At 44.3% G+C, this 16,061-nt stretch overlaps 1 protein-coding gene across 1 annotated transcript in view; it reads left to right on the top strand.

Moving 5' to 3' along the window:
• Positions 1-16,061, top strand: part of MYLK3 (myosin light chain kinase 3) — a 529,860-nt gene that overhangs the window by 125,242 nt on the left and 388,557 nt on the right. The window contains exon 2 of the mRNA XM_069607066.1: positions 5,648-5,738. Coding sequence (XP_069463167.1) covers positions 5,648-5,738 — 91 coding nt within the window. The remainder of the gene's footprint in view (positions 1-5,647; positions 5,739-16,061) is intronic.

Raw genomic sequence — 16,061 nt, forward strand, 5'->3', positions numbered from 1 at the left:
TACTGAATTTTGTGTCAAAACAGCACTTTTGAAGGTTGCCATTGATTGGGAAGCTGTATTTAAATGATTTTTTTAATTTGAGCCCACATTTGTGGCCAGCTTCATGTGACGGGTAACAGCACCCCCTGGCATTCTCCTGCAAGGAGTTCTGTTTTGGCATCAACTTTGCCTGTGTGTGGCAGGATATGCAGCTCTTTTGTGGTTTATGAACCATGCATAGTTTTGCAGATTTGGCGCACACAGGAGTTAGTGCATCCATTTTTGGCAGTTTCCTTTCCCCATTGGCAAAGGGGTGTAATAGGGCGCATTGAAATGGGTTGAAATATCCCATAGTTGTAGAACGTATCAACAGCCTTTTGAAATAATGCATAGCAAAATTAGGAGACACTTTAAATAAACTTTGACAGTACTGCCTTCCCCTGACTCTCTTTGCCTTACGCAATCAACCATGGTCAAATCACCACCTCACACCCCATGAGATCATGGCAGGCAGAAGAATGCATGTTCCCATTGCTCCACCCACTAGGCCTCAATTGGATGCACAAAGCTCAGCAACAGTTTTGGGAAATGAAATGCATGATTATTTGACTGCCATGACTAAATGTCTGGAATGTATTTCTCAACAGACAAAGGTGCAGCTGGGGGGGCCAAGAAACAAGCAACGACAGCAGAGAAAAATTGTAGATATAAATGCTGTTATACCACCTCCCCAACTCTTCCCTGGAGACCTTGTATACATAAAGAATTTTGTTCGCAAGTGGCATATGCCTTTATTTGATGGCCCATATTCTGTCCAGTATGCAACCCCCTCCTCGGTAAAAGTGTAAGGCAAAAAAGCATGGGTGCATATAGGTGATGTAAAAATGTGTAAAGGTACGCCCCCCCCTGTCGGAAGAAGAGAGACTTCAAGAAGACAAGGTGACCAGACCACAGACGAGTGCGAGAGTGAGAGCTGACCAGCAATGTGATATGTGACATCACATACCTGAACAATGGACTTTTCAAAGAAAACTGACACTGTTCCCCTAATGCCCCAGCATATGTCCAGGAAAAGATTTCTGGAGAGGATGGACTCTATCAGTATTATGATTGTTGCTTTTTTCTTTTCCCTTTGTTGTCTCTGTTCTTTGTATAAAATAGCAATTTTGATTTTTTAGCAATGACACCATTGACATAACTGCTAACATGAGTGGAGAAACAAAGAGAGCTAGGAGAGGTGTGTCCGATGAAAGATTTTTGAAAAAAATTCCGAAAGTTACAATGGAAGACTAACGGCTCTATCAGGAGTTGGGTGGTATCCCTGTGGAAAACCGGCCGGGATACCGCCCAATGCAATTAGCTTTACCGCAACTTGGTCTGGTGCTATTAGCACCGGATCACAAGTTGCAGTGGCAGGGTAAGTCCCAATGGACTCAATGGGGCATTATCAGCACAATGACTGCAGTTAGTAATTATGTTGTGGTAATTGCACTTGCTCAGAGTTGGAGGTGAATGCTCCGAGTTTCCCCCAAACTCGGGATGGGTGGAGCGGTAATGTGGCAGTAATCACGTTACTGCCACATTTTTACCGCTCTTCCCAACTCCTGATGAGGCCCTAAATAACTTGTTGTACTGCATCATGACCAATGTGGGGAGTGAGAAATAGAATGGGAACTGTTTCACATGCTCCCTCATTCCACACACTTTGAGTACCTCCAAAGTATTTGTGGCCAAAGAGTTAGCAGAAAAAAGAGCACACAGCCCAACGCACCTAGCAAGGTGCAAAACAAGAGGAGAGTTTCAGGGCAAACAAGCTTTTATGAAATGAGTTACAAAAGCAGACTCGCCTTAGGAAGACAACTATATTAAACGAACGAGAGTGAGAGGAACAAAAGTAATGGTCATGAAATACATATTATCAGGGCCACGCAGAGGTGAAGTAACAACGATCGAACATCCATTGTTGAAGTGTAAAGATTCAAAAGGAAAAGAAATACCCTTCTGTCGGAATAGACCACAATTGCACATAATAGGGGACATTTATGCCTTTGAAGGATAGGTAGAAGGAATAATGGTATCTAGAACAGAACCCCTGATATGAGTACGGGAAGGAGTTTGGGTAGGTGCAAACAGTGAATTTCTTGGTGAGTGGCCAAAAAGTACCAATTTGTTAACTTGGATAGAGGATGGAAGAGGGCCAAAGGACATAATAAAGATGGTAAATGCCTCCTTGTGCTTCAGAAACAATTTGACTATGAAAGTAGGAGAGAATGAAGGATGTGGTCACATCCTGGACCTGCCAGACATGATGGACCACTATTGGGCTTGTGGTACAACCGCTTATATGTAGCTCCCACCAGATTTCGGTGGTATATTATGTTCACTGGCAGTGTTGCATGCACCGGCACTAGTAGTGGCCCAAAGTAATGTGGTGCAGATTGGTGACTACCCCCTGACAGATAATAAACAAAGGAATAAATGACAATACAACCCACAAAAAGAGACAATTATTTCTCAAAGACAATTATTTCTCAAAGAAAAGTATAGTCACTGAATGAAATACCACCTGAACACAGGTTGTTTAGCAAATGATCAATCTTCTTTGCATCCTTCCTTGTCCCAGCCTTAAAAACAGCTGCCAATGCAAAGTGGTTGCAGATATCCTGATTGGAGGAGGAATTGAGAGCTCTTAGGTAGATGACTCTCCAGGACAGGTATGTCCATGACCTCTTCACTGCCATGGAGGGGGGATTGTGCGCAAAGATTAGCTGAAGTTGCTGCACATTCAGACCAGCACGAGATGAGCAGAATGGGAGTTTGACAGAAGCAATAATATCCCTGCAAGACCTGTATACAAAAATGGTGCAGGTGACAGATGCAAGAGAAGATGAGGACTGGTTTAACTACTTGTTATCATGGATGCCTACCTGGCTGGGTAACGCGTTTAAAATATTAATAGCAGTAATAGTGCTAGTACTGACTGGTCTCTGTGTCCTACAAATAATACTGAAACAATGTAGAAGAGCAGGTAAGAAAATAATAGAGAAGCACATGTTGACAATAGGTCTGGGTAATCATAATGTAATTCATGTTCACATCCAGACAAACAGCCCTGTATACATGTTATAGAAAGGCCATTTGGCCCCATGAGTACAAGATTTGAACCCCCATTAGATTCTCAAAATTATACACAGTTATGGTTGGATTGTGAAGATGATGGAGAATGCTGTCTGTTTTTTAACGTGTGGCCCAGAGGAACATATGGAAAAGGGAAGCAGTCTGAGGGGGGTCTTTAGGGTATGGATTCCTAAATATAAAGCTGAGAAGAGGACAACTCAACGGTATGTGGTCCATAGATTGACAAGAGGGGGGAGTGTCATGATGCAGAAAAAATAAATACCAGGTGTGGCCCTGCCCCCAGACGTTCGCAGAAGTGAACGTACGTATAAACTGACAAAAATGACAAGTGAGTTAGTTTAAACATTAGGGACAATGGAGCCGCCATAAAGAGCAGAATAGGTTGCGCCACACAAAGTAGGGCCCAAAAGTAGAGGGAACTTACATGCTTAAAAAGGTTGCAGCAGACCCAGATGGAGTTGCACAAAGTAGCATAGACATGAGCATAGGTAGAAGTAGATGACATCTTACATGGGCAGAGACTAAATGTAGGATGGCATGCAATGCACGAGGCATGAAGAGCATTAACATGGTGGAGAGTGAAACAATGTGCCACCATATTAGACAGAACTGTGAAAGGCTTTCATTATGAAATACTGAATCCTGGAATCAAAACTGCTTTGCACACACAGTACCAAGCCACACAATATTTATACAGACACTTGGGCACCAAAGTTATGGGACACGGGAATCAAACCACTAGATAACATTTCTCAGGTGTGCACCTTAGGAGGAGCCATCAGTTAAAGAATATCCAATAGTAGTACCTGTCATGTATAGGATGTGTAGGTACTATATTCCCTTAACCAATGGTAGAAGATGTTTTCTTATCACTAACTATGTCGTCATGTGTGATGTATTTTGGACTTAAAAGCTTTTGTTTTACATTGTAATGTTGAGAATGCTTATTTGGGTTTTCCGGCGGATTCGTGTTTAAATATAGCTGGGTGTTCTCATGCACTTGGAATTACTCAATTTTCTTGAGTTTGTTTCTTTATTGATTATTGAATATTGATTGGGACCACCTTAACAATTTCATAGAGTACTGTTTTGATACACCCATTAAGGCTTAGCACCATAATCAGTGCTTATTGACCTTTTGCTTCCAGGGTGACCAGAAGTCGCCAATGTAAAAAGGTGCAAATAAAACATCAAGAGCCCAGAGGCACACTGGGCCCTTTACAGTAACAGAAGTAATAAAAGGTTTGATTTGTTTATGGAGTGGGAACTAAAAAATGGCATTGGTTGTCAAGGGGTTCCAAACTATGACGCTCTGGTGTGTGGATGAACTACCTCCAGCTCTCTCAAGTAGCAGCAGATTGCTTTTGCTACCAAGCTATGAGTTTAAACTCTCTGACCCTATATAGTCTATCTTTTCTTGTACCATTTTCAACAGGTAAACAAAACCGACAAATAAAATAATAAAAGGTGATTTAAAAAAAGGCATTGATGGAAGTGAGATTCAAACCCTGATTCCATAGCAGTTTAGTTTTCAGAAGCAAGCAGGCATACATTACACAAAGTAAAACAGCAGGCTAGTGATCCAGCACAACATTTAAGCCGGGTGGGTATTTTTACTAGCCCCGAGAGACTGTACGGAATGTGTTGCTGGAGAATGGAGCATCTGCCTATGATCCTAGTAGAGGTTTATAGAGAGAGAAAGGAAGCAATCATCCAGCTAATCGATTTGTTTGCGCTTTCTCACTTAGTTATATACTCATATATCCATTACATGAGAACAAGTCACCATTACAAAGTGAATTTTATTTGTGTGTGGTTACATTCATCAGCTGGCACACGTTTTTGTGTGTCAAGCATGTCCTCAAGGCTTATTGATGATGCACAGTACTTGATTAAGCCCAGTTGCCTAGTCCCTGGTGGATTGTACATGCTGATGCTTATAGAAAGTGTGGCTCATGTGTGCGTAGGATCTACATGCTGTTCATAAGGTCCAGCTGGCTGGAGTGCTTAGCATGCTTAAGTGCTCCATCAACCACAAAGGACTCAGAAACTGTCCACCTCGGTGGTTCGCTTTCTCTTTGGATTCAGTACCGCTTCACTCCCAATGCCATGCTCATGAAGCCCGCACAGACATACATAAGGATAAGCACAGCCTGTCATCACCAGGTCAAAAAATGTGGGCATGAGCAGGGTAGTTTGGGTCTAGCACCACATACTGGGGTGAATGGAGATATTGTTAGTCTGGGTTTAGGTCTATCTGCTATGGTAGTAAATACATCCCCCATTGGCCACTCGCCCAGAGAAAGGGTCACATATCAGAGCAAAGGATACATACAAGTGTTGCCTGATATTTAGACTGTTGATGACATGTGCTGTATCTTGATTGAATTAATGGTACTCATCTTATAACGTATAGAGTCTTTGAGGCTATAGCATGGATTCCCCTTCTAATTTTTTATGTCTAGGATGGTCTGTTGCCAAACTGAAATTATCCCACATTTTTAAAAAAGATTTCTTTTTTTTTACAAAGACCAAAGAAAAGCTTGATGAAAAAGGTGCTAAACCAAAGAATGCTCTTAGCACGAGAGGAGACCAGGCAGAAATCCGTAGACCTGCCGAAGGTAAGGGTATATGTGTGACTTTAACCAAAGCAATGTCATATTTTGTGTTTGTATGTGTCTCTTTCTGGTGTCGCTCAAAGTCACTTAGAGAAGAAAACATGTTGCTGAGTGGCAGGTGACTTAGTTTCAGGATTTTAGGGTCCTGGGTAAGGCTGTATTTTTAAGGTTCACTGTTTCTGGGTGAGTCACTGTCAATGTAGAAAATCCACAAACCATAGTCAGTACCACCACTTATTTCCAAACGTCTTGCCAGAATGGAGAACATTGGCATTCAGCGATGGAGCTACTGAGTCTAGATTTAAGGTAGGCTGGGTTTGGGACACTGAAGGCACTGATCCGGTGCCCCCCGGCCTGTTCAAACAGTCCTCTTCATCATCCCAAGTCTCATCTCACCTGCTCATGTCTAGGAAAAACCTGGCTGGACTCATCTGTCCCCTACCAGATGGTTATTCCTCCGTCCTCCTAACTAGTACACCCTGTAGGCATGGGCTAGGCTTCACGAGCTGAGCCGTTATTGCTCCGGTGGAAGCCTCTTCACAAATCATCTTCCTATTGCATGCCGGTATGCATGGCTCCTGCTCTTTTGCAATGCAGTATTCAGTATCAGAATGCAAAGTGTTTTTTCAACTGTGTGCCTGCCCTACAGGGTCTACAGGCCTCTCATTCATTCTCCCACATTTAGCAAAGTTCTGTATATTTTTCCTTAAAAGATCAGATGTTAAAGAGAGGTAAATGTGACAACCGGTCTCCTATTTGCCTGGGTGTTGTTGGGGTGTCCAGTGGATCCCCTACAATAACCCGGGCTCTGAATCATAGAGTAGGTGGTGGAACATAGCCCCCACAATCACCCCTCCATAACACATAGTTCAGGCAACGGACATGGGCCCTCATTACAACACCGGCGCTAAACCATGGCGCTATTAGCACCATGGTTGGTGCCAGTGTTGTAACGGGTCCGCCTTGGTTCAATGGGGAATTACCACCCCATTCCAAGGTTGGCGGGCGGTAATTCCCCATTGAACCATGGCCCTTCCCCATTCCCATAGGGTTCTATGGGAATGGGGAAGGCGCTAAGTACGGTACCGCAAATTGCGGTACCGTACTTAGCACCAAGGTCCCTTTGCGGGTCCCTACTTTAACAACTGGTGTAGACCAGCCGTTAAGGTCGGGTCCCGCAAAGGGACCTCGTAGTAAGGCGCTAAGTGTTTAACGGCACCGCAGCCTTTTATGGCGCAGTTATACACTTAGCGCCAGGGTCGTAATGAGGCCCATGGTCAAATTACCCTGTCAGAGACAAATCCTTTGGAGAAACTTACGTTGGTAAAATGGCCCCAGTGGCAATACCATCAATAGAATTTTGCAAGAACAGAGAAAATGTTCCAGCGAGATGCACAACGCAAGGAAGGATTGAGCATTCCCCAATCATGCATGCATCTTTACAGAAACGGCAATGGTAGGGGTGGGGGCGTAGGTAAGACACGTCAGAGGCGGGCAGAATCCAGGAAAGCGGAGCTGCGAAGGACGACACAGAACAAGCAGGGCAGCCTACAGAGATCAGTTTTCTTTCCCTCTCTCTGTCACAGGTTTCCCCCCATCTCACCTGTCTGTGTTGTTTGTTGGGGTTCTTCGATGAAGTCTTCTTTCGCACAGTTCGGGTCTTGTATAACCCTGTGTGTAGGTCCTCGGGTTCCAGCTTGCGTTCTGCGTCCCGTCTCCAGGTAACATTCAGATGTCTGGGAAAGGTCCAGGAAACGGCGAGGAGTGCACTCGGGAGACGAGTGCAAAGGAGATCCGGGAAGCAAACTGAGGACAAGTAAGGGAAGGATGAAGGAGGAGGAATTTAGGGGACCGGGAACCAGGAATCAAAGGAATTTGCTGTACGAACTACGGCAGCACACGTCTGGCTACTGCAAGCGGTAGCGTTGAGACACGCAGGGCCGTGGGGGCGTGTCAGCTTTGTAGAACGTAGTGCGTACGACGCGGAGACTGGTAAACAGCGTTCCGCGTTCCGTGGCCATGTTGGGAGTACTGCTGAGTGCAGGCCTCTATGGGTCAGGGACCATGAAGTCCAGAAAGGACGTGTCCAATGATTCATGACAGCATGCCTCCTCCAAAGGCCTGTTCCTCTGGGTTTGCCCGGGTGTATAAGGTGGTACCTTCGGAGTAGTCTGGGGGCATTTAGGTTTGAGACTGGTTCCCAGGTGCTTTCACTGGGAGGGTACCCTTTGCACTCGACCAGATACTGTAGCTGACCACATCTGTACCTGGAGTCACATATTCTGGACACTTCGTATTCTAACTGATCATCGACAACCACAGGGGTAGATCGTGGAGCAGTCCGGCAGGACTGGACGTATGGTTTCAACAGAGAAGTGTGGAAAACTAGGTGGATCCTCTTCCAGCAGTCTGGTAGTTTGAGTCGGAAGGCCACTGGGTTAATGATTTCCTTTATGGAAAAAGGGCCACAGTACCAGGGAGCCAACTTATTTGGTTGTAAGTGTCGAGGCAGTAGTTTCGAGGATAGCCAGACCTTATCACCCACTGCATAGGAAGGCCCTGGTCTTCTTTTGGAGTCTGCATAGTGCTTGGTGTTTGTTCGGGCCCTTTCGAGGTGTTCTTTGGCTTCCTTGTGTACATTGATGAGGGTTTCAATCCAGGAATCGACTGTAGGAACTGGTGTAGGATGTGGGAGAATGGATGGTAGAACCGAAGGGTGGAATCCTTGGCTGCAGAAGAAGGGGCTGATTTTGACAGCTGAGTGATCCGAATTGTTATAGGCAAATTCAGCCACTGGTATTAAGAGTGACCAATCGTCCTGAACCTTGGTGCTGAAACAGCGAAGATACTGCTCCAGGGTTTGGTTCACACGTTCAGTAGCCCTGTTGGTCTGTGGATGATAACCTGAGGAGAGGGCACGTTGGATTCCTAGTATACGGCAAAAGTGTTTCCAGAACTGAGATATGTATTGAGGTCCTCTGTCTGATATGATCTTGGATGGGAGTCCATGAAGTCGGAATATGTGTTCCAGGAAGATTCCAGTGAGTTCTGAGGAAGATGGTAGTTTATATAAGGGTGTAAAATGAGCCATGTGAGTGAATCAATCAATGGTAACCATGATAGTTGTGTATCCCCTGGAAGGGCGGTAATTCCACAATAAAGTCCGTAGCGATGAATTCCCAAGGTCTTGTTGGTAGCGTTGGTTGGAGTAGGAGACCCGCCGGTTTCTTGTTATCATGCTTGTTTTGAATGCAGACTGCACAGGCTTGAATGTACTGCTGGATGCCAACTTTCATTTTTGGCCACCAAAACTGTCTTTGTATTAAACGGAGAGTGTTGGTGATGCCACGATGTCCTGAATGAAGGGTATCATGACAGAGGCTTGTAATCCTTTGTCGCAATCTCTGCGTAGGAATGACCAGGCCATTATCCTTGAACAAATACCCGTCCCTTGTTTTAAGATTCCATCGATTCTTCCCAGTAAACTCCTTCCAGATCCTAGAGGACTGGGTTTGAATCCAAATGTCTTCCAGGAGACTGATTGCTTGGGCTACAAATATTGTGTGGGGAAACATCTTTGGGGAGGATCGGTCTTCAAGAGTTTTGTAGTCGGGGTGTCGGGATAAGGCGTCAGCAATTATATTGTGTGTTCCAGGAACATGATGGATTTGGAACTGGTACTGGGCAAAGAAGAAGGCCCAACGGGCTTGACGACTATTCCTACATTCCAGGGATTGTAGAACTTGAAGATTCTGATGGTCCGTGCGGACCTGAACAGGATGTTTTGCTCCCAGGAGTAGATGACGCCACTCTGTGAAGGCTTGACGGATGGCTAATAGTTCCTTTTCCAGAACAGAATAATGGGTCTCGCTAGGAGTCAGGGTTTGCAAGTGATAAGCGATGGGGTGTTCTAATTTGTCATCGAATTCCTGTTTTAGGACTGCTCCGATGGCGTAGTTGGAGGCATCCACCTCCACTAGGAAGGGTCGATCAATGTCAGGTTGAGTCAAGATGGGGGCTTGTGTAAACTCCGACTTCATTCGTTGGAACGCTTCATCTTGGACTGCTGTCCAGAGAAAGGGAGTATCCTTCTTCAACAATGTAATGATCGGTTGTACTATCTCCAAAAAGGAAGGTATGAATTTTCGGTAGAAGTTGGCAAGCCCCAGGAAGGATTGAATCTGTTTCACAGTAGTTGGAAAAGGCCAGGATAGAATGGAGTTTACTTTTGAGTGGTCCATTCCAATTCCTTCTGGACTAAGGACAAACCCGAGATAGTGAACAGTAGAGACATGGAAAAGGCATTTCTCGGGTTTAGCCAGGAGCTTATGTTTACGTAGCCGCTGTAAAACTGCCTTAACATGTTCTTCATGCTTAAGATGGTCTTTGGAGTATATCAGTATATCATCCAGGTAAACTATGATGAAGAGGAACAGCATATCGGAGAACACCCGGTCCATAAAACGTTGGAAGACCGCTGGGGCATTGGCGAGTCCGAAGGCCATAACTAGGTATTCAAAGTGACCAAAGGGTGTTCTAAAAGCTGTTTTCCATTTGTCACCCTCCTTTATACAGATCAGATGGTAGGCACCTCTGAGATCCAATTCGTGAAGACTACAGCTCCTCTCACTGCTTCCAGGATATCCGAGATTAAGGGCAATGGGTAGCAGTCCTTGAGGGTGCATTGATTAAGACCACGATAACCAAGGCAAGGCCGAAGCTCCTTGGTATCTTTCTTGGGAACAAAAAAGAACAAAGCTCCCGCCGGGGATTTGGATGGTCGTATAGTGCCATTTTCCAGGTTGGTATCCAAGTATTCTCGAAGGGCCCTTTTCTCTGGTTCTGATAGAATGAACATCCCTCCAAAGGGAATCACTGCTGAGGGTTCAATATCAATAGCACAGTCTTCAGGTCTGTGAGGGGGTAGGGCCTGGACTATGGCAGTTGAAAACACATCAGTGTAATCCTGATAGGCCCTGGGAACCTGGATAATATTTGAAACCGTGAATGGGCCTTGCTGGTCTGTTAGCGTACCTTCAGAGGATCTTGACGAGGAATCCAGTGATAGGCAGTGAGACATACAATGTTCTGAACCAAGAAACAAGGATCCTGCCGCCCAGTTGATGTATGGGTTGTGCTTCTGTAACCAGGGCATACCCAGTACCATTGGATAATGGGCAGATTTTATGATGTCAAATTTGATCACCTCTTGATGAAAGTTTATCGAGAGGGGGATCTCTTTGGTTTGCAGGGTTATGGGTCCTGAAGAGAGATGTCTTCCATCGGTGGCCTCTACTGGTTGCATGATGTCTCGTGTTTCATTTGAAATGTGGTGGGTAGTGACCCAATCATGATCTATGAATATCCCCATGGCCCCACAATCCACTAATGCCAGAATGGGATAAGCTTCTTTCTTGGACGGCGATAGAAAGGCCTGCAAGATCACAAGGTTGTTTTGTCCAGGAGATCAGAGTTCAAGGATGGAATAGATGTGGAGCAAACATCTCTCTCCCAAAGCTGTGCTCCATCTAGGATCGGGAGCTGGCGTTTCCCGAATGCCGTGGAGGGGCTAAAGGACATTCTCTCACAAGGTGTTTATCAGAGGCACAGTACATACACAGCCCGGTGTGAATCCGGCGCATCCTTTCTTGTGGAGATATGGGTCGGCGGAAGGCCCTTATTTGCATTGGTTCTGGGTCTGTGGTCGGGGCAGGAGCGGGCTCAGGTCTAGAGGAAGGTTCTGTAGAGGTCTTTAAGTAGGGCAATTTAGTCTTCTTCTTTTCCGCCTTCCTTTCCTGGATATGAAAGTCTATTTGTAAAGAGAGGTCCATGAGAGCCTGGAAGGAACCTGGGCGAGCTACCCTGGCTAGCTCGTCTTTTATCTCTTCATTCAGGCCTCTTCGAAAAAGGGGAAAGCAGGCCTCTGAGGACCAATCTGTTTCCTTGGCCAGTTGCTTAAAGCGTGTTACATAGGTAAGCATATCCTGGGACCCTTGTTGGAAATCCAGTAGGCGTTCTTGGGCACTGTAAACCTGTTCTGGGCGGTCAAACATGGTCTTTAGAGCCCGTACGAAACCATCCATCCAGAAGGGCATCTCCAGAATGAACTAAGGGTGTAGCCCAAGTTAATGCATTCCCGGAAAGATACAAAATCATAAAGTCCACCTTTGCCCTGGGGGTAGAGAAGTTGTAGGGCTTAAAGGTAAAGTGTACTAAACATGAATCGAGGAAGCCACGAAGGTTCTTTGATGAGCCATCATATTTATCCACCACTACGCCCAGCAATACACTTTCCTTGGTCGCAGAATCATGTGACAGGACTAGTTGTTTTAATGCGGCATTCTCGGCTTTGAGATTCTGAACTTCTGTTGTTAACTTCTGCATGCTGAGCATGAGGTCTTGAACTGCAGCCTCTATGTCCGTATCTGTATCAGTTTGTTGGCGTCTCAATCTGTCACAGATTTCCCCCCTTCTCACCTGTCTGTGTTGTTTGTTGGGGTTCTTCGATGAAGTCTTCTTTCGCACAGTTCGGGTCTTGTATAACCCTGTGCGTAGGTCCTCGGGTTCCAGCATGCGTTCTGCATCCCGTCTCCAGGTAACGTTCAGATGTCAGGGAAAGGTCCAGGAAACGGCGAGGAGTGCACTCGGGAGACGAGTGCAAAGGAGATCCAGGAAGCAAACTGAGGACAAGTAAGGGAAGGATGAAGGAGGAGGAATTTAGGGGACCGGGAACCAGGAATCAAAGGAATTTGCTGTTCGAACTACGGCAGCACACGTCTGGCTACTGCAAACAGTAGCGTTGAGACGCACAGCGACGCGGGGGAATGTCAGTTCTGTAGAATGTAGTGAATACGACACGGAGACTGGTAAACAGCGTTCCGCGTTCGGCAACCATGTTGGGAGTACTGCTGAGTGCAGGCCCGTATGGGCCAGGGACCATGAAGTCCAGAAAGGACACGTCCGATGGTTCATGACACTCTCTCATTAGTGTCGGTTTATTTCTTTCCTTATCCATCATGTGCATATGCACAAGCACCTAGCGCAAAGATAGGGGTTATTTGATGTTCTACACAAATAACCCCTACATAATGTAACATAACAGAACACACTATAACATAACCCAAGGAGAGGAATTATTGGACATGTTACTGAATATTGCTAGTCAACTTGGGGCACATGCTCAGGCAAAGTCTGTCCCTGAGTTTGACAGCTTTTATGAGACCCATGAGAAGTTACCTTGACACTGCAGTGTATCTATTCTACGTTCCTCATTATTATTTCGGACATACATTTTACAGTGTCCCTAATAAATGTGAGTTACTTGCCCATTCTGATCTGTGGCCTGGTAATTGGTCCACGTCAACAGCAGTACTGAGAAAAGGACATTTAGCAGGTTCAATCACCTGAAGGTCCATTATCTTCGTGACCTCATCCTTACTGTAATCTCTGACTTTGTCTGACATCCAATAAGTCCTGTTTTTAATGGCACACTATCACCAGTGTCTATGTAATGCTTGCAACATGGGGTAAAACCTGGCGTGACTGGGAATAGGGGGACATACTGCTGAGGCAAAGCTCTGCAGATCTTCTCTTGGCCAGGAGTCAGTTTTGGGGAGCATTCAGATCCATCAACTGGATCATTGGCTTTGCTCTGAGGAATATCATGGAAAGGTTCACCTTCTTTCTGGTTAAATCAGCCATTTCCACCTGCCTGAGGGAAGGCTTGAGCCTGTTAATGTGGAAGATTGTAAGAGGTCCCGTGGGGACACTCTTGTTAACTAGGTGGTTACCTTCCCCTCATTGGTGGTGCCACCGTCGTGTAGGGGCCATCATAACTATCACCCACATCCCTAGGCTTTTTATTATCCATAGCTCGACTAAAAACAGCCTGAGAGGGCTTCTAGTGATTTCACTATTTGACTATAACTTTTCTTGTCTTTGGGTTTTTATATGGATTGATCAACATCTTACTATCCCTCTCCTGAGGTCTAGCACATAATCCATGTCATCAGATGTTTCACTGGGAGAGGAAACAGTCCATCTTTCTTGACTAAGGCAAGCAGGCCTTTCTGTGGATGATAAAGAGAAAGTCAAAATGGATGAAACCAACTCCAGCCTGAGGAACGTCCCTGTAGTGTAATAAGAGACAGGGTAGTAGGAGTTTCCATGTCCATCGAAGAGGCACTTACAAAGCACCTATCATGCTCTTTGAGGTTTTTATAAACTTTTTCACCAGACCATTGGCCTTCGAATGGTAAGCAGTATAGAAGAACTGGTAGAAACACCACATTTCTGCCTCATGCTTTTCATGCAATTTGGTATGAAATGGGTTCACCTATCAGTGACAACATCTTTAGGGAAACCAATCCTGGTAAAAATAGCCAATAAAATCCCTGGCCACCACTTTGGTAGTGACAGTTCTCATAGGTATGTCTGCAACGTAACTGGTTATGAACAAAGGGGAGGATCAAGGGGACCAGCAACTCTTTCAAAAAGAACTGGTAAGGGCCACTTGGGTACCTGTGTATTCAAACCCTCTTCCTTTACATATTCGCTCTGTCTCTTCTCTTGCCATCTTCCACACACTACTTAAAGAACATTTTCTTCCCTTGTCTTCTTCTTTGGGATATTAATTGTTTTACCATATGGTTCATTTGTGGGTAAATTTATATGCTTTTGTACCATCTATGATTGACATTTGACAAATATGCATAGCCTGCAGTCGTTTTTTCGCAAGTGTATTCCTTCAGAATAGCGCATGATGTCTAAAAACCCTAAAGAGAGGGATATTTGTTTGACCCTTTCAAAATCCTCCATCACCCTAGAACTCCCATCTCCAAAAATACTTTTTTTCATTCAGGGATGTCACTAAGATTAGAGACTTCAGCCGCTGCAGCTACCTCTTCTTCCTCTTTCACAGGAGGAGACAAGACAGAAGGCAAAGCTTCTGGCAAATGAGGGCAGATGACAGCCTTCCCCCTCTTCTGGGGCTAGGGCACTTTCACAGCTTTTTGAGGAGCATGGCGCTTCGAAGGTTTACCATTTGCTTGTGATCTAGTGAGCACATCAGCAACTAATTTGCCGAATTCAGTTCTGCCGCATTGTTTTTAATGATTTATTTTTTACCACAATCAGATATGTGGTAAGTTGGACTAAGGTGTATAATGGGGGGTCAGGTGGATGTAAGGAGGGATGTGGCCCCCCTTCTGTTTGTGGTAAAAAATAAACCAGCAAAATCGGCAAAACATAATTTGGTGAAGGTGCCATTCAGGGAAACAAACCTGCCAAACGTTCATAGAACCTAACTTTCCACTAGTTGAATTGTAGTAAAGCAGGAAAATATTCTGATATTCTGAGAATTACTCTTTATGTGACCCTCTGGGTGTTTTGGACTACGCCTGGCATCATCCTTTACCACTGACTATTCTGCTAGGGAGCATGGGAGTTGAAGTGCAAACATCCAGCAAGCCACATAATGACTAACCATGCTCTAGCAGCACCTAGTATCTCGTCTTGATGTATGATGAACCTGACATCCACCATGGTCATACTAGACCCAGTTTTCTATTTCTTTATTTAAGAGATAAAAGGTTTAGTTAAAACAAAAACATATCACAGTATTAAAAGGACACTTTTCACATTGTTTAGCAATGCCTCATTACTACAAAAACGATTCCATAAATTAATCTTTTTTCACCAAGCATTAAAGAAATACATAAAGGTGTATACAAACTGGATTACTGTCACCTCTTTAAAACATAATTTTCTGTTCGATTGATAATAAATTAATTTAATTTAAATACAGCTCCAACCATAGACTTTTATCTTCAAGTATCAGGCATGAAAGAAAAATAGGGCAAAAAAGGGATACGAGAACTTTTTTTACACAATCTACATACCAGGTCTTGTTTTTCTAAACCTTTCCAAGAACCTGCTCATTCTAAAATGGGTAATTCATTTAATCTAAATAAAACAAAAGAATAATCTAATATTTCTAATGGTTTAATTAACTCACAAAATGTTGTGGTAATCCTCCTTCATAAGAATTTCAGAACAATGCATTATGTTGTTTCCTATTCATCTACATTTTACATTACATTTTCCTGCATTTGTTAATGACGTTTATTTTCTTATTGGAGTTTCATTGTTGAAATACCTCTTATTTCACAATTTGTTATCAAGTTTAAAGATTCAAAATGTCTTACAATGTTCTTAATTTCTGAACACAAACGTCATTTAAAATCTATTAATGTCTTCACATAAGTATTGTATTAAGGTTTTCTCTTTAGCTTATCAAATTTTTATCCACAGACGGAATACAAATGC

Source organism: Ambystoma mexicanum, chromosome 1p, assembly GCF_040938575.1.
Source record: "Ambystoma mexicanum isolate Mex_15411 chromosome 1p, UKY_AmexF1_1, whole genome shotgun sequence".
Taxonomy (NCBI): Eukaryota; Metazoa; Chordata; class Amphibia; order Caudata; family Ambystomatidae; genus Ambystoma; species Ambystoma mexicanum.